A 19414-nucleotide genomic window follows, 5' to 3' on the forward strand; every position below is an offset into this window, starting at 1 on the left:
TATGGACACAGAATGCACACAGAGTCATTTCAGTTTTTTTGCAGCCCCATTGAAGTGAATGGTTCTGCAGACGGGCTTCAAAAAAGCGGAACAGACATGGACCAAAAATACGCTTGTGTGCACGAGCCCTTATAGCGGATGCATACTTTGGTGAATGAGGAGTTTTGTGAATAGTTACAGAGAAAGGTAATGACAGGCTGCTGAAGGAGGAGAAAGACGCTGCGTCCCCTGATAAGATATATTACATCAGGTCATGTAGTCACACACAGAACTCCTAATGATATACATACTTTAATAGAGTAAAAGTATTACATTGTGCACAACTGTATACTCTTAGGTGACATAGTGTAGTAATATACCCAGTGAAGATTGTAAAGTACATGTGTCTCCAATCATTGACCCCCAATACGATCAGAAAGGCCGAGCTGTTAGTGGGATAATTCATTTCTTCTATTTATCAGGGTTCGTTGCAGCGATTTCAGGTTTATTTTCGTATTCTTTACGCCACTTCTCTTTCTTTGCTAGGTTCAGACTGGTTAGTGACTCATGACGTGCAGCGGCCTGTTAAATAGAAAAATAATGGCAATTAGGACACGGGTTACCATGTGAATTTAGACATGACAAACATGGGAATTGAAGTTGTTGCTACTCCTAAACAATGTAGAAAGCAAACATTTTATTGGTTTCTGTGGACGACTTCACTTACATTATACTGACTAGTGCTTATTAGTAGGTGTTATTTTTGTTCCGTCAGACATTTTTTTCCCCATGGCTGTATTTGCAATGCTGCTGGCTTCTGGACTTGAATCTTTTAAGGGCTGTTTCACACGAGCGGATGCCGTGCGTAACATCCGCTGCGTGAATGACAGCCAAGACACGATGCGGACAGCAGAAGCACGGAGCATTAACATGATTGATAATGCTCCGTGCCTCTCTGTGATCTCTTTACTACGAAATCACAGTGAGATAAAGTTGTCACAGTGATTTCGTAGTAAAGAGATCACAGAGAGGCACGGAGCATTATCAGTCATGTTAATGCTCCGTGCTTCTGCTGTCCGCATCGTGTCTTGGCTGTCATTCACGCAGCGGATGTCACGCACGGCATCCGCTCGTGTGAAACAGCCCTAAGGGCTTGTTCACATCTGCAACTAAGGCTCTGTTTGGGGCCTCTGTTGCAAATTCTATTGAAAACAGCATAGAAAAAAAGTCCCTCATGAGGGACTTTTTTCTCCACTAAAAACGGACTTCCTGAACAGAACCGATAGCGTCTGTTAGGCTCTGTTTGCGAGAGTTATGTGCTGAATCCAGAACTTCAGAACAACAGGAACAATGACGCTAATGTGTGCTCAGCCTGCACAGAACTTGCTAGGGTGTTTTTTATTCTGAAAAATTTAGGCCCAGATTTACTAATCCCAAAGATGGCGTAAGCTTAGGCAGGCTGTCTGCAATAGACCTGAACCAGATTTATCACAGGGGCTCAGGCTGGATCTGGTGCAGGGATAGAAACTTTTCTCAGACATAGGCCCCCTGCACACAAACGTGTGCTTCCCGTTGCCGTATTGTGGACCACATTTGCGGATCCGCAAATAAAGGGTGCCGTTCCATGGGCATTCCGCATCACGGATGCGGACCCATTCACTTGAATGGGTCCGCAAATCCGGAGATGCGGAATGTTGCGGAACGGAACCACTACGGAGTGCTTTCGTGGGGTTTTGTCCCATACTTTCGTTCCGCAAAAAGATAGAACATGTCCTATCTTTTTGCGGAACGGCCGGATAGCGGACCCATTCAAGTGAATGGGTCTGCAATCCGCTGTGGCTGCCCCACGGACTGTGTTCGTGCATTGCGGGCCGCAGCACGACCACGGGGTGCACACGTTCGTGTGCAGGGGGCCTTAGGCTACATGCACACGAACGTTGTTTGCTTCCATGTCTGTTCCGTTTTTTTTGCAGGTAGGATGCAGAGCCATTCATTTCAATGGGTCCGCAAAAAATTCGGACAGCACACCGTGTGCTGTCCGCATCAGTATGTCTGTTCCGTAGCCCCGCCCATAAAATAGAACATGTCCTATTCTTGTTCGTTTTAGGCATTGTTACAATGGATCCGCAAAAAAAAACGGGTGGCGTATGGACGTCATCCGTTTTTTTTTTGCGGACCGTAAAACACATACGGTTGTGTGCATGTAGCCTTAGGCCTCATGCACACGACCGTTGTGTGTATCCGTGGCCATTGTGCCATTTTCCGTTTTTTTTCGCGGACCCATTGACTTTCAATGGGTCCGTGGAAAAATCAGAAAATGCACCGTTTTGCAGCCGAGACCGTGATCCGTGTATCCTGTCCGTCAAAAAAATAGGACCTGTCCTATTTTTTGGACGGACAACGGTTCACGGACCCATTCAAGTCAATGGGTCCGTGAAAGAACACGGATGCACACAAGATTGGCATCCATTATCCGTGGCCGTAGGTTACTTTCATACAGACGGATCCGAAGATCCGTCTGCATAAAAGCTTTTTCAGAGCTGAGTTTTCACTTCGACAGTATATTCTAACACAGAGGCGTTCCCATAGTGATGGGGACGCTTCTAGTTAGAATATACAACGAACTGTGTACATGACTGCCCCCTGCTGCCTGGCAGCACCCGATCTCCTACAGGGGGCTGTGATCCGTACAATTAACCCCTCAGGTGCTGCACCTGAAGGGGTTAATTGTGTGTTTCATAGCCCCCTGTATGAGATCCGGGGCAGACCCCCCCCTCCCCAGTTTGAATATCATTAATGGCCAGTGTGCGGCCTCCCCTGGCCCCCTCCCTCCCTGTATTGCATTAATAACATTGGTGGCAGTGTGCGGCCTCCCCCCCCCCCAGCCGGAGCCCCAGCGATTAAACTGGGACTCCGATCAGAAGTCTATGCCAGCCTCAGTGCCTCATCACATCTCCTGCCACAGTGCGCCGTGATTTGCCAGCCACACAGCCTCAACACATTAGAAGCCATAATGCCCCCTGACTATACCAGCCATGATTCCTCATCAAATTTACAGCCACAGTGCCCCCTGACTTTGCTAGCCAGATTGCCTGATCACATTAGCAGCCATAATTCCCTCTCACTATGCCAGTCTCAATGCCACCTGGCAACCACAGTGTCTCATCACATTGCAAGCCACAGTGTTTAATCACAGTGCCCGCTGACTACGCTAGCCACAGAGCACTATGATAAGTAGGGCCAGTTCACACCACTTATTCTCTCCCCCCCCTCCCCTCATTGGTGGCAGCGGAGTTCCGATCGGAGTCCCAGTTTAATCGCTGGGGCTCCGATCGGTAACCATGGCAACCAGGACGCTACTGCAGTCCTGGTTGCCATGGTTACATAGCAATAGTAGAAGCATCATACTTACCTGCTGGCTGCTGCGATGTCTGTGTCCGGCCGGGAGCTACTCCTACTGGTAAGTGACAGGTCCGTGCGGCACATTGCTGTGCGGCCGCACACTGGCCACCAATGATATTCAAACTGGGGGGGGGGGGTCTGCCCCCTGCTGCCTGGCAGCCCCTGATCTCTTACAGGGGGCTATGATACGCACAATTAACCCCTTCAGGTGCGGCACCTGAGGGGTTAATTGTGCTGATCACGGCCCCCTGTAAGAGATCGGGTGCTGCCAGGCAGCAGGGGGCAGTCATGTACACAGTTTGTAGTATATTCTAACTGGAAGCGTCCCCATCACCATGGGAACGCCTCTGTGTTAGAATATACTGTCGGATATGAGTTTTCACGATGTAACTCATATCCGACAGTATATTTTAACATAGAGGCGTTCCCATGGTGATGGGGACGCTTCAAGTTAAAATATACCATCGGATTGGAGAAAACTCTGATCCGATGGTATAAAAGAGACTCCAGACTTTACATTGAAAGTCAATGGGGACGGATCCGTTTGCACCATATTGTGTCAACGTCAAACGGATCCGTTCCTATTGACTTGCATTGTAATTCAGGACGGATCCGTTTGGCTCCGCACGGCCAGGCGGACACCAAAACTACTTTTTTTTCATGTCCGTGGATATTCCAAAAATCAAGGAAGACCCACGGACGAAAAAACGGTCACGGATCACGTTTTTGCGGACCGTAAAAAAAAACGGTCGTGTGCATGAGGCCTTACTTTGAGACAAATTTTGACTCCAGAATTGTAGTACAATTTTGGCACATCTTAGGGCCCTGTCACTCTCCCATGAAGCTCCATTCCTTTCCGCTCAGCTCCACCCGTTATGAAGCATGCCAGGAAAAGTATAGAATCTCTAGATGCACCAATTTGTGCAGATTTTTGGTGCAGACCCAACTGGCATTTTATGTTGCCAGAAACTGGCACAAATAACGAATGAAATCTACAGTAGCTACTGAAATCAAGGCCTTGGGGCTGTATTAGACCTGGAGGTAGTTGGGCACATCATCACTAACAAACGTTTGTAGGAGCGCTCCTTAGCGATGATCTGCCTGTGTAAAAGTGCTGCCGGTTACCCGATGAACTAGTAAACGATCATTCATGGGCAATCACATGCTAAAAAATCATTGTTTGCTGTTGACAGATCGTTCCGTCTAATCACCGTCTGCTGCCAGCAAATAAAGATTTTGTATGGGGACGAGCGATTTCATTAGCGATTGCATACTGTGGACGAGATCGCTGCCTGTAAATACAGTGGTCTTCTCCACTAAAGAGCGGGCGATTGCTGGGAAGGAATACTTCCTTCCTGACAATCGAAATGCTGATCCTCAGGTCTAATACAGCCCTCAGTCTTTAAAACAAGACTAGAATAGTCTGATCTCAGAGAATCTAACCTTCCATGAAGCAGAGCCACAATGTATAGGAATACTGTATATATTGTAAAAGGTTAGTCATGCGGCTATTGACTAGCTGTAAATTGGTTTCAACATGAGTGGTGCAACATATTCACAATGTGTATATAGAAATTAAAAAAAAATGTGTTCAGTGATGACGCATACGTTGACACATTTCGTATACTGACAGCCTGTCCCTAGAAACCTTGCATTTCTAGCATCTGGTCAATTACACAATGCCTCTTTCACACGACCGTTTTTTTTTTTTTTTTCGTTTACGGGCCGTTTTTTGCGTTCCGTATACGGAACCATTAATTTAAATGTTTCCTCAAAAAAAATTAAAAATGTACTCCGTATGCATTTCGTTAACGTATTTCTGTTTTTCCGTTCCGTTGAAAGATAGAACAAGTCCTATTATTGCCCACAAATCCCTATCCCTTTCCGTGGCTCCATTCAAGTCAATGGGTCCGCCAAAAAAAAAACGGAACACAAACAGAAATGCATTCGTATGTCTTCTGTATCCGTTATGTTTTTGCGGAACCATCTATTGAAAATGTTATGCCCAGTCCAATTTTTTCTATGCAAATACTGTATACTGTATATGCCATACGGAAAAACGGAACAGAAACGGAACAACGGATCCGTGAAAAAAGGATGGCAAAACACTGAAAAAGCCCTGCGGTCGTGTGAAAGAGGCCTAAGATGAATGCTCACTAGAAAGCTGGATTGGGTTGACAGCAGGCAGTGCTGTGGCTGGTCATTTTCATTTACCAGCAGATGGCGCTTGACATCATCAGATTTGACAGATAATCCTGCCAGAGCGGTTTTCTGACGTCTAATGGTGCTTAGTGATTTTAAAATCCTATAATGTAGACTTGTTTACTGTGGGATTGTACCGTGGCTGACAATGGTGAGGTTGAGCGGTGCATCTAGATAAGATATGTTAGAGAAATGAATGGCCTTTCAGCTTGCTTACCTTCTTACCGGATGCAATTACGGCAAAGCAGGCTACGACAGTGATTGCAATCATAATGTAACATACTTGAATGCGTGCCTTGTTCCGAGCTCGGACCAGCATTTCCATCCTAAGTAAAATGAAAATGTCACAATGAAGGGAACATTTTCTTATAGTTACATTGTTACCTGTTTTATGAATTTATTCTACTCTACACATTTCTTTATTTACCCCAAAAATTAGGTTTCATTCAAACACATTTTTTGTTGTTTTTTGGGGCGAATAAAAAACAGCTATTTTTTACAAGCATTATAAGGTGTCTTCTTTATACATGACTTAAGATGGGGATGCAGTTGATCAGTCTGTTCAGTTTCACCTTCTCTATTAGGCCTAGTCCACACTTGAAGTGATTTCCATCAGTGATTTTTAAACCAAAACAAGGAATGGAGCCTCCATTGATAAGGTAGAATGGAAAAATCTTCACTCGTTCTGTGTTTTGTACCCGCAACTTGTTTTGACTGAAAATCACTGATGGAAATCACTGATCAAACACTGAAGTGTGAACTAGGCCTTACCTGATTCCTTCAACTCAGACACCATGCTCAATGTGACAGGTTTCCTTTTGACTTTATAGTGATCAGATGAGGTATTAGGCCCCTTTCACACGGGCGTTGCGGGAAAAGGTGCGGGTGCGTGGCGGGAACATGCGTGATTTTTCCACGCGAGAGCAAAACATTGTAATGCGTTTTGCACGCGCGTGAGAAAAATCGGCATGTTTGGTACCCAAACCCGAACTTCTTCACAGAAGTTCGGGCTTGGGATTGGTGTTCTGTAGATTGCTATTATTTTCCCTTATAACATGGTTATAAGGGAAAATAATAGCATTCTGAATACAGAATGCATAGTACAGGAAAAGGACCTGTGGTGATGTCACTCCGGTCATCACATGATCCATCACCATGGTAAAAGATCATGTGATGGACCATGTGATGACCGGAGTGACGTCACCACAGGTCCTTTTCCTGTACACAGCACAGAAGAGAAGCCAGGCTGCGCGAGCAAGTGGATTAAGGGGAGTTGAAAAAAATAATAATTTTTTTTAACCCCTCCAGCGCTATTGTACTATGCATTCTGTATTCAGAATGCTATTATTTTCCCTTATAACCATGTTATAAGGGAAAATAATAAAGATCGGGTCCCCATCCCGATCGTCTCCTAGCAACCGTGCGTGAAAATCCTGACATCCTTTTTTTTGCGGATCCATTGTAACAATGCCTATCCTTGTCGGCAAAATGGACAAGAATAGGACATGCTCTATTTTATTTTATTTTTTGCGAAACAACGGAACGGGGCAACGGATGCGGACAGCACACGGAGTGCTGTCCTCATCTTTTGCCGCCCCATTGAAGTGAATGGGTCCTAACCCGAGCCGCAAAAAATGCAGTTTGGATGCAGAATGTAGGTTTGGGGTGTAGATTTGCAGTGGCTTAAATTGGTTGTCCCTTTTTAATCCATAAAATAGTGGCTACGTGTCTGGTCGGCAGGAGTCCAATTGCTAGGGCCCCTGAGGATCACTATAATGGGGGCCCTGTTTTCCCTCATTTAAATGAAGTGGCGGAATACCCCTTTTAGTGTACATCCATACATAGCAGTAATGCTGTGGATTTACCACAATGGATTGGATGAGTGGCTGAGATTTTTTAAAAATCCAAATGCTTCAGAAAATGTCTGCAACAATCCAAACATAACATGCAATGTCAGTTTATGCTGCAGAGTTTTTCAGTGGATTCACCCTTTGTAACTGGTGAAATCTCCAGATAAAACTGAGGCAATGTCACTAATTTTCTGCAATCTAGTCAGACAGAGGCCATTTGACCTCCGTCTTACCAGTATATGTCAGCATACCACAAAAACAAGGTATGGAATAGTGTGGTAGACTACTAGTATCCAGTAAAAAGTTTAGATTTTTTATTTTTTTTCTAAACAGTGGGGCTCTATGGGTGACAGATGTCACTGTTGGGCATCCATTTGAGGCTTCTGTTTAACATTTGTTTGTCCTAGTTTACCCCTATAATGCCCCCCACAATTCCATGGCCCCTCACACTGGTTTTACTTACCTCGCTCCCCGGCACCCTCGTCACCCGCGATGCTAGGGAGGCTTGTTCGCGTAGCGGACTGCTATTGGATGCCCCCCCCCCCCTTGCTGAATGTTTTGATCCGTATGATGGGGAGATGCAGCGGCAGCCGTGGTGGCATCAGAAGCGACGTGGGTGCCGGGGAGCGAGGTTGGGGGGAATTATAGGGATTGGATAACCCCTTTAAATGGAGACCTTAAAATGACATGAACTGAATATTTAAATGTATCCAACTGGGTGTGATCCTGTGCCATGTAACCCCAGCCTTCTAACAAGTCTTTTCACTGACTGAAAGTCATACTGCAGTATCTGTGATTTTGTAAGTAGATTATTTCTATTACTGTAAATTGAGTTACTGCCTTTGGCTTTAGAACAAAGAGAACTTGTCCAAATGGAAGATTAACACAAGCTTTCATGTTTAGATAAGATGCAGATTTTGGCAAGGTTGGACTGCAGACACGACTGCTAATTGTTCATTGAGAAGATGAAATAAGGAGTATTAATGAAAGTAAACTTGCTTTTGTTGGTGAACCTGAGATGCATAAAAAAACTATTCCTCAATATGGAGGAATTGTCCTACTGGCACTAGCTGGAGTTTTCATATTTAAGGCATGAGCAAAGAGGTATCTCTCAAGGAAAAGAGCCATCTCACTAGTGCCACCTTGCGGAATTGGCTCCCTATAAGTCAAAATCTGACTTTTTAACAAGCCTTGGGATTTGACAAGGGAATAAAACCATACCAAGTATCCATCCCGTAGACAGCTGATTTGGGGTGCTTACCCCTCGTCAGTACGGAGTAGGATGTTGGCTGGCTGGGTGTGATGCCTTTAATGCCTTGGGAGGTACCTCTTTGCATATTATTTTCCCATGGTGCATTGCCAATAAATCTCCATTCCATGGAGTACTTCCAGTAAGTCTCCATACAGGGCTAGTCTCTTTAAGGAGATCCAGCGCCCTGCCTTAGCCCAAAGTGCATCTAAATCAGTAATAAGTAAAATGGCTCCAAAGGGTTCCACAATCTTTTAATCAGTTCTGCAAAGTATACGCTTAGTGAATGTCCTTTATAGACAAAGTTAACACATCTGGATTCTTACGTTATTGTTAATGGAATGTCATCTTCTGATTTGTATCTTCCAGTCCATTTAAGTATCTTCTTATCAAAACTATTTGGCATGTAGCGAGGAATATTGCTCTTCAATTCATCTGTAAATTAGAACACATCAATAGAGGTAAGGTTGACATGTCTGCTTATTTTACAACACATTTGACCATGGATTGTAAATACATACCCTTTGTAATTAATGTAGGTCTATACAGATTGAACTACTGTGGCAGTCATTCAGTCCTGAGCCGTAGACTACCCTTTTCTTAGTGTGAGGCCTCCTACACGTGGCACAGAGACTTTCCTATGGTACACAGAGTCCCAGAAGGCTCTGTGCTGTGGAGCCACATGCCTGTAGGACGTCAAGTGCTGCAGCACAATGCTCTATAGGGTGTAATATATAGGAAGCATTAGGCCTCACGTACAAGGCCGAATCAGTTTTTTTGGTTCACAATAAAACTGTTCTGTGAAAAACTGAGTGTTACTGTTTTCTGGCCACCATACACATGCAATGAGTATTGTGGATCTGGCACAAGGATCAATAAAAAAAAAAAATTATGGACTGTATTTTATCGGTTTTAAAAATTGATAGCACACTGAAGAGACCTATGTGCATAAGCCCTAAAAGTGAATCTGTTATGTAGAAGCAACATATTACAGGGACAGCTTTCTCCTATGTGCTGTGTATCCGTAGTATAAAGGTACATAATGTCTGATTTGTAATGTGTGAGGAAAAGTTTTATTTACCAAATGGCTGATTGCTTTGAAGCCTCCATTCTATCCCAGCATAATGGAGCCTCTGCCAGCTACAGGGCTGCAAATGAACAACCTCTACCTGAGTTAAAAGCAGGGCCGATAAGCAAAGTAGGCCATCGCGTAGAGCGCTCTCTTGCTGGGGCGCCCGCGGTGGCCTACTTTCCTTATGGGTGGCGCCGACCCTGCCCGCCGCTCACCCCCTGCAACCCCGTCTCTATGGGGTACGGACTGCTGGCTGGGCTGCGGAAGTATCTCTGACTCCTCACACACAGCAGAGAGAGCGGGCTGCGGGCAGATAGGCATGTATAGTGCGACACGAGAAGAAACGGTGACCTCTACTGGACAAAGGCCATACTGCGCCTAGGAGACAGGGAAGTTGTCTCCTAGGCGCAGTATGGGCTTTGTCTAGTAGAGGTCACTGTTTCTTCTTGTGTCGCACTATACATGCCTATCTGCCCGCAGCCTGCTCTCTCTGCTGTGTGTGAGGAGTCGGAGATACTTCCGTAGTGCAGCCAGCAGTCCGTACCCCATAGAGACGGGGATGCCACAGGTTGCAGGGGGTGAGCGGCGGGCACCATGGCAGGGGAAAGCACCAGAGCGCTCATGTCAGGGTTCGTGTTTGGCGCCCCCGCCTTTTAGCATGTGAGCTCTGGCTCAGACACGGTAAGTAAGGCAGCAGGCTCCTGTGACAGGGGGAATAGGAAAGGACCCCTACTGCTGTTTATGGGTATAGTGTGCCTCCACATGTGCCATGGAGACCATGGTCAGTTCTTCTATGTGCAGCTCAGTATGGTGCCCTACACCTGGCTTCACCAGGATTACATTGCCAGCTCAGTCCCTGTACACTAGGGGGAAGGGGGCACATTCCTGTCCTGTGAAAAAGGGCGTGGTCAAAGGGCGGAATCAAGGGGGCGGCAAAATTAGCTTTTGCCTAGGGTGGCAAAAATCCTTGCACCAGCCCTGGTTAAAAGGACAGTTCTGCTCACCCTCCTGTCATATTTAACACCTCTGGCTGCCATACTGTAGAAGCTTAAAATAATAAATTGGGAAGTGTTGGAGTTACAGTCAAGCTGACGAGTATCCAATTTTCCTCCCCTGGCAGAAGGAAAGGAGATGAGAAAGTGAAACCAAAACAAAGAACATCATACAAGAAGTAGAGAAGAACGTCTGCCAGATCTTCTCACAGAACTGGCGGTGACAGTACCCCTCCCTCTACGGGTGGACTCTGGACACTCAGAGCCCACCTTCTCAGGATGAGACCTATGGAAAGCCCTGATGAAACGAGTGGCCTTAATGTCCGCCACTGGGACCTACATCCTCTCCTCAGGACCATAACCCTCCCAATGAACGAGGTACTGAAGAGAACCACGGATAATGCAAGAATCCACAATCCTAGAGACCTGAAATTCAAGATTAACATCAACAATAATCGGAGGAGGAGGCAAAGAGGAGGGTACAGTGGGTTGGACTTAAGGTTTTAATAGGGACTTGTGAAAAACATTATGGATCTTCCAAGTCTGAGGAAGATTAAGGCGGAAGGCAACGGGATTGATGATGGACAAGATCTTGTAAGGCCTAATAAACTTAGGAGCCAACTTCCAGGAGGGAACCTTCAGTTTGATATTCTTTGTAGACAACCACACGAGATCACCAACATTCAGGTCCGGACCAGGCACACGTCTCTTATCCGCCACGCGCTTATATCTCTCACTCATCCTCTTCAGATTACCCTGAATCTTTTGCCAAATAAATTACAAAGACGAGGAAAATCTCTCCTCATCAGGTAAACCAGAAGACCCCTCTCCAGAGAATGTCCCAAAATGCAGATGAAGCCCATATGCACCAAAAAATAGTGACTTATCAGAGGACTCCTGGCGACGGTTATTTAAAGCAAACTCAGCAAGGGAAAAAAAAGAATACCAATCCTCCTGATTCTCCGCCACAAAACAGCGCAGATATGTCTCCAGATTCTGATTGACGCGTTCGGTCTGACCATTCGACTGCAGGTGAAAAGCAGAAGAGAACGACAACCGAACCCCCAAGCGAGAACAGAAGTCCTTCCAGAATCTGGAAACAAATTGCGTGCCCCTATCAGAAACGATGTCTGAAGGAATGCCATGCAATTTAACAATGTGATCAACAAACTCTTGCGCCAACGTCTTAGCATTGGGTAACCCAGGGAAGGGAATGAAATTTTGCTAAAACGGTCCACTACCACCAGAATCACAGTCTTCCCCGAGGAACATGGCAGGTCTGTAATGAAGTCTATGGACAGAGGCGTCCAGACGGGAAGGAATGGGTACCGGGAGGAGAGAACCCGATGGCTGTGAATGAGGGACCTTGGCACGAGAGCAGGTCTCGCAGGCTGCCACAAAACCCTTAACCGTCTTACGAAGAGCAGGCCACCAGAATCTCTGAGCAATGAGATCCACTGTGGCTCTACTCCCCGGGTAACCAGCAAGGACAGTATCGTGGTGCTCCTTAAAAAGTGTGTCGTAAAGCGAGAGGCACAAACAACCTCCCAGGCAGACAAAGATCAGGAGCCTCTGCCTGGGCTGCCTGAACCTCTGCCTCCAAATCAGGATAAAGAGCAGAGACGACCACCCCTTCAGCCAAAATGGGACCCGGGTCTTCAAAGTTCCCCCCTCCCGGAAAACAACATGACAGGGCATGCGCCTTCACATTTTTAACCCCAGGCCGGAACGTAACAACAAAATTAAACCTAGAAAAGAACAGAAGACCATCTGGCCTGTCTCAGGTTCAGACGCTTGGCCGATTCCAAGTAGGCCAGATTCTTATGGTCGGTAAACACGGTAATAGGTTGTCTGGCTCCCTCTAACCGATGGCGCCATTGCTTAAAAGCTAATTTGATGGCCAACAACTCACTATCTCCCACATCGTAATTTCTCTCTGCAGAGGATAGTTTCCTTGAGAAAAAGGCACACGGTCGCCATTTGGCAGGAGAGGGACCCTGAGATAAGACCGCACCCAAATCCACCTCAGAAGCATCCACCTCAACAATAAAAGGTAGGGAGACATCAGGTTGTACCAAAATGGGAGCGGAAGCAAAACTCTCTTTAATACTAGAAAAGGCTTTAAGTGCATCTACCGACCACGAGGAAAAATCCACCCCCTTTTTAGTCATATCAGAGAGTGGCTTAACAACAGAGGAATAATTAAAAATGAACTTTCTGTAATAATTGGCAAAACCCAAAAACCGCATCAGCGTCTTCTGATTCTCAGGAAGCTCCCAATCAAGCACAGCGCGGACCTTCTCAGGGTCCATCCGAAAACCAGAAGAGGAAAGAAAACCAAGAAATTGAATCTCCGAAACTGCAAACACACATTTTTCCAGTTTAGCGTATAATTTATTCTCCAGCAGAATCAGCAAGACCTGACATAGGAGGTCCAGATGAGTCTTGACAAATTTCCCCATTAAATGATAAAAAATGCTGTTCACAAAATGTTGGAAAACAGCCTGAGCATTCATCAAACCAAAGGGCATAACCAAATTCGAAATAACCCTCAGGGGTATTGAAGGCCGTCTTCCATTTGTCCCCTTCCTTGACCCTGACTAGGTTGTATGCCCCTCTTAAATCCAACTTAGAAAAAACTTTAGCCCCAACAATCTGGTTAAACAGGTCCAGGATCAGAGGAAGCGGATATGGGTCACGAATCGTGATACGGTTCAGCTCCCTGAAATCCAGACAAGGTCTTAAAGAAGAATCTTTTTTCTTAACAAAAAAAAACAGCAGCAACAGGTGACTTCGAGGGTCGGAAGTGTCCCTTTCTCAGGCTCTCAGAGATATAGGTATGCATAGTGACTCTTTCAGATTGGTACAGATTGTATAGTCGCGATTTTGGCAGCTTGGCGCCTGGGATGAGATTAATAGGGCAGTTGTACTCCCGGTGAGGGGGGCAACTCCTGGACACCACTCTCGGAAAACACATCAAAAAATTCAGAGCGAAAAGATGGCACAGTCTTGGTAGAAACCTCTGAAAGAGACGCCGTGAGGCAATTCTCTCTGCAAAACTCACTCCAACCATTTATTTGCCTTGCTTGCCAATCAATGGTGGGGTTATGTTTAGTGAGCCAGGGTAGCCCCATCACTAGAGGAGTAGGTAATCCGCTTAAGACGAAACATGACTTATCCTCAACATGAGCGTCGCCCACAGTCAAACGGATATTGTGAACTATGCCCTTTAACGATCTTTGAGAAAGTGGAGCGGAATCGATAGCAAAAACAGGTATATCCTTTTCCAAAGTGCATACCTGGAAACCATGCGTTGTTGCAAATTATCAATGAGATTGACAGCTGCTCCACTATCTACAAAAATCTCACAAACAATGTTCTTGCTGTCTAGCGCCACCCTGGCAGGTAGGAGAAAACGGGAACAACAAGCAAACGGCAAACCTTCAATTTCCGCATCAACCTTGCCAATAGTAGCAAATGGAAAGTTTTTATAGGTTTTTTTGTTTTGTTTTGTTTTCATTACCCTCAGAAAACGCCATGAATCTGCTAGAGGGGCAAACATTAGCCAAATGATTTATACCCCCACAACAGAAACAAACCCTCCTCTGAGAGCTGAATCCTCTACTATCAGAGGCAAACAAACCCAGCTGCATGGCCTCCTCCTCAGAGGGGATTGAGACAGACTGAGACCCCTGCGCACTGATTGAGACAGCCCCACTGTCCTTGGGCTGAATATGACAAGAAAGAGTAGTCTCCTCTCTCTCTCTCTAAGACGCCTGTCAATACGAACAGCTAGAGACATGGCTGACTCTAACAACGCTGGTCTCTCATGAAAAGCGAATGCATCTTTCAATCTTTCCGAAAAACCACAGTAAAATTGACTTCGTAGTGCAGCATCAGTCCAACCAGTATCAGCTGCCCATCTCCGAAATTCAGAACAATATATCTCTGCGGACTGTTTACCCTGGCATAAAAGACGCAGTTTAGATTCAGCCAGTGCAATACGATCCGGGTCATCCTATATCTGCCCCAGGGCTACAAAAAATTCATCCACCGATTTGGAGAGGCCAGGGCCCAATGGCAGCGAAAAGGCCCAAGACTGAGCGTTATCCCTGAGCAACAAAATTCTCACTACCCCCGGAGAACGTATCCGGAAGCGAGATCTTAGGCTCGGTACAAACTCCATGAACGCCAGCAGAACCGGTCACCTGAAACTGAGACACAGTTTTACGGAGATCTGCTACCTCCAGCGAAAGATCTTGCATGCGTTCAATCAAGGCTGAAACCGGATCCATGCTTAAGACGGTTATGGCGGTTTATAATGTCACGGATGAAGTTAGCAGATAGCTGGAACATATAAATAAACAAGCGACTCGCTTGATCCCAAACTAAGGAGCTTAAAGGTGAGTCCAATAAAACCCTAAGAGCTCTCCCTGACTGCTATGCACATGCAAAGGTCTGTATGGTGGACTATTGCATGCCCGCCTACCTAATCCTGTGTGACACCTGAAAACCATATAATAGTGAGGGGACACGACCACCGGCTCCCTGCACTTAATACGGATGGAGTCAGGGTCACCTAGAATCAAGCCAGCAAGGAAACACAATAAAGTAAAAGACTTATCTGAACAAACAGCAGAGGCAGCCTCCAGCAGTGAACACTTCATCCAGGAAGTAGTATAAACCGCAAAGTGAGGCAGTATGGGAGGGATTATAAAGGAAGATGATTAGTCGAAATAAGTGACACCTGGCAGAAGGAAAGGAGATGATAAAGTGAAACCAAAACAAAGAACATCATACAAGAGATAGAGAAATACGTCTGCCAGATCTTCTCACAGAACTGGTGGTGACAGCGTTATGTGAAGAAGACAAAGATCAGAGGCAGCGTGGTGATCTGGGAATGTTCTGCCAGGAGCCATTGAGTTCCTATTATTTTTGTGCATGTTATTTTGACATGTATCTAATAGTGTTGATCGAGCACCAAAGTGCTCGGGTAGAACACTTTGGGATGTTCGGGTGCCCTACAGAGCACCTGAGCACAATGGAAGAAAATGGGAGAACCCGAGCATTAAACTAGGCACCCCCTGCTCTGAAGAGGGGAGGGTGCCGGGTCCGAGGTCTATGCAGAAAATTGCTTTACAGTGAGGGAATCCCCCAGTGTGAGTCCGCACTTAGGAGTCCTTGCTCTGTGCTTGGGGGCACCCAGTATATTTAAATTTAATTTAGCCTCTATTTAGGAAAAGTTTCTGCCGGGATTTGAACTCGCAACCTTCTACATTAGAGCCAGGAACCTTAACCACTACGCTATAGAGCTGCATGTTTACCTGCAGTTAAATTTAAAATGATACTTCTGCTGTATAGGAATACTTACTACATGAGAAACTACTATGAGGTCTTTCTGACACAGTTTATCATTCAGCTTTATAGATGAGTGGTTAAGGTTCTTGCCTATAATGTAGAAGGTTATGAGTTCAAATCCTGGCAGAAACTTTTCAGAAATAGAGGCTTAATTTAATTACACTGACTCGAGCATTGCGCTCGAGCACACGCAGTGTTTGGCGGAGCAACGCGATGCTCGAGTCAAAATGGTGTTCGGCCGAGCATGCTCAATCAACACTAGTATGTAAGTATTGTTGCTGAAATACCAAAACAGCCTCTGTACAATGTCCGGCGCTATGCTTATTGAGCTGAGAGAAGGCCGCTGTGCTACTATGAGAGCTGGTGCCTTCTCAAGCAGCTGATCAACAGAGGTCCTGGGTGTTGGACCCCCACCGATCAGATATTGATGACCTAGCTCATCAGTACAAACGTTTCAGAAAACCCCTTGAAATCACCAGCTCTGAATCTAATCAAGCATCTGTGGGATGTGCTGTAAAACAAATCTGATCGACGGAGGTCCCACTTTATAGATTTCAAGATCTACTGCTAACATCTGCCAGAAACATACTAGGGCACTTCTGTGAGAGCTTGTCCTTGTACTTGACAGAGCTGTTTTGGCAACACAAGAGGGAACTACATAATATTAGGTAGTTTTAATGTTATTTCTGATCCATCCATACGTATCATGGTGCAATTTCAGTACGTACCAACAGGCATTGAAAAGTATAGTTTTTTTTAGACTTGTTAGGGAGAAGTAGCATGTGACTATAAATGCTAAAGCATAGAATCTAAAATAGGGTGATTACTGAGCAACGCATTCTAGCAATCAATGTGATGTCTCTGTTATAAATAACATTATATTTTAATATTGCTTGTATACTTAAAGCCAAGCTGAATGGCTGTACAAACTTATAGAAATGCAATGTGTCACCTAATACGATTTACATAGTACTGCTGCACAACATTTTTGCTGGATGCAGCTAGACACAATTTTTTTTCTGCACGTTATAAAAGATGCTACAGTCACCATAGATGCACAACAAAATAATCACTTTCTATGGAACAAAAAAATAATTAGACTGTGAAGTAGTTGCAAGATACTTAATATTAGACCAAAACATACGTTATATATAATGAATATAATAGATATTTATCAGATTTATAATGTATTCCAGTATAATGTATTTTTTCTACTGATGTACCATAATTTAGTAATTTAATAATATTTTTAATGCATTACCTTGAGGAGGACTGAAGTTTGTAGAATAGAGAGCTGGAACAATCTCACCGTGTCTTGCTGGTTTCAGGGTTGCCATATGAGGAGCAAATTTATTCATCATCTTGGTCAGTATTAAGCATTTCTTCATTGACTCAGTAGTGAACATGGTTCTATTCGATGAACTGTTTGATTTGATTTGTTTAGCTTGCAGCTAAATGGCATCATGGAAAAAGGGCAGCTTTTTTTTTTTTTTTATATATTCAAATACGTCATGCCTGTATAGCCCACCCTCTCCTCTCAAGACTTTGTTTTTCTAAATCCTGAGAACAGAAGAGATTTTTTATTTTATTTTATTGGCCTTTAAACTTTATTTTTAACATCATGTCTAAAAATAAAATGTATGGATTTGTTACATATCAAGACACAGTTCTTTGAAATGTCAACCCCCCAATCTATCCTTAAGTCCTGGAAACCTATTTGCTTCTGTGCTTTGACTGTTCCTGATCCTGACCTTGACCCTAAATTAGACTCTTGTCTGTCCTTTGGTTTTGTTACTTAGTTTCTGTGGTTCTACTCCTGGTATGGAACACTAGTCTTCTGACTTTGGTCCTGTCTCATCCTTGTGAGGTTAAGGTGGAATAAAGAGGGAATTCCTTAAAGTGCTGATATACATTCTCTTCCAACTCTCCATACACATACATCATTATCAGTGTATTCAAGCATATACAGTGGTGCTTGAAAGCTTTTGAACCCTTCAGAATGTAGTATATTTTTGATGAATTTGACCTAGAATTACATCAAATTTTCAGAACTCCTAAAAGTAGAAAAAAATTACCAAATTGAGTCGAAAATATTACACTTGGTTGTTTATTTATTGAGAAAAATTATCCAATATCACATGCCTGTAAGTGACATAACTATATGAACCTTTGCTTTCAGTACCTGACATGACCCCCTTGTACAGTGATAGCTGCAACTAAATGTTATCGGTAATTGTTGATTAGTCCTAAACATTGCCTTGGAGGACTTCAGCTTCAGCTCTGTAATGTTGATGGGTTTCTTCCCATGAACTTCTTGTTTCCAGCCCTTCTACAACACTTTTATTGGCTTAATGTCAGGACTTTGACTTCGCCATTCCAAAATGTTAAGTGATTTGTCTTTAACCATTCTTTTGGTAGAACGACTTGTGTGCTTAGGTACATTGTCTTGCTGCATGAGCTATGTTCTCTTGAGATTCAGCTCACTGACAAACATCTGACATTTCCTTTAGAATTTATGGGTACAATTCAGAATTTGTTGTTCCATCAATAATGGTAAGTTGTCACTTGATATACTACCACCAAGTTTCCCAGATGGGAGGTTTTTATGTTGGAAAGCAGTGTCCTTTCTCCAAACATAGCGGGTCATTTATGAAGCTGAAATACGTCTACCTTGCGTCGCAATCTGTGACTTCGCCCGACTCACACCAGGTCTAAAAAAGTGGGCATGGCGTGGGCGGGGAAGGGGACGGACCAGCAGGCCAATCTGTCACGAGGGTGTCAAGACCCACGCCTGACTCCGTTGTACCCGGGGTCAGGAGGTCGCAGCGGTTGGCTGCGCGCTCTATGTCAGATAGGGAAGTTTCCTTATTGTAGCTTTCTGGGTTTGCTTTACAAACCCTTTTGGCTCACTCAGGGATCCGTAGCTCCTTCTCTCAGCTGTTCCTTGTCCAGCACTCCCAATCCTCCTTATATTCCCCTCTCACACTTCTCTGGTTGCCAGATATAGAGCTTCCTGCCTGGACATCTATTCTGACCCACTGGAGCTGTGTTGCTGCGTTCTCTGAGTGTTGCCTTAGAACGCTACCCTCCGGATCCCTGTTGGACCTTTGTGGACAATTGTTGCCGTCCACCTGGGTGTTTGTGTTTGTCTGTGTTTGTCTGTCCTCTCCCTGGTGTTTCCCTCTTAGTGCAGTGGTGAGGACTAGCGATCCCACCGGCCCGTTCATTATCTAGGGCTCATTTCAGGGAGAGCCAGGGTTTAGGCACGTGATCGCCGCACGGGTGAGGAACCCGTCTAGGGACGTCAGGG

At 44.9% G+C, this 19414-nt stretch overlaps 1 protein-coding gene across 1 annotated transcript; it reads right to left on the reverse strand.

Annotated features, from left to right (window-relative positions):
• Window positions 1-44: 44 nt before the first annotated feature.
• FAM162B (family with sequence similarity 162 member B) lies at window positions 45-17563 on the reverse strand. The gene is made up of 4 exons (XM_044292471.1): window positions 17366-17563; window positions 9009-9117; window positions 5801-5909; window positions 45-561 (listed from the first exon to the last, which is right to left on the reverse strand). The coding sequence occupies exons 1-4, from the start codon at window positions 17508-17510 to the stop codon at window positions 451-453; spliced, it is 474 nt and encodes a 157-aa protein (XP_044148406.1). The 5' UTR covers window positions 17511-17563; the 3' UTR covers window positions 45-450.
• Between the last annotated feature and the right edge of the window lie 1851 nt (window positions 17564-19414).

This window comes from Bufo gargarizans, chromosome 4 (assembly GCF_014858855.1).
Source record: "Bufo gargarizans isolate SCDJY-AF-19 chromosome 4, ASM1485885v1, whole genome shotgun sequence".
NCBI lineage: Eukaryota > Metazoa > Chordata > Amphibia > Anura > Bufonidae > Bufo > Bufo gargarizans.

Excerpts from the sequence above, each read along its gene's own strand:
- FAM162B (XM_044292471.1), bottom strand. The coding sequence starts at position 17,510 with ATGTTCACTACTGAGTCAATGAAGAAATGCTTAATACTGACCAAGATG. Across the intron at positions 5,910-9,008 it reads GACATTCCATTAACAATAAC|GATGGAAATGCTGGTCCGAG; the intron begins GTAAGAATCCAG and ends CATTTTACTTAG. Across the intron at positions 562-5,800 it reads TAATTGCATCCGGTAAGAAG|GCCGCTGCACGTCATGAGTC; the intron begins GTAAGCAAGCTG and ends TCTATTTAACAG.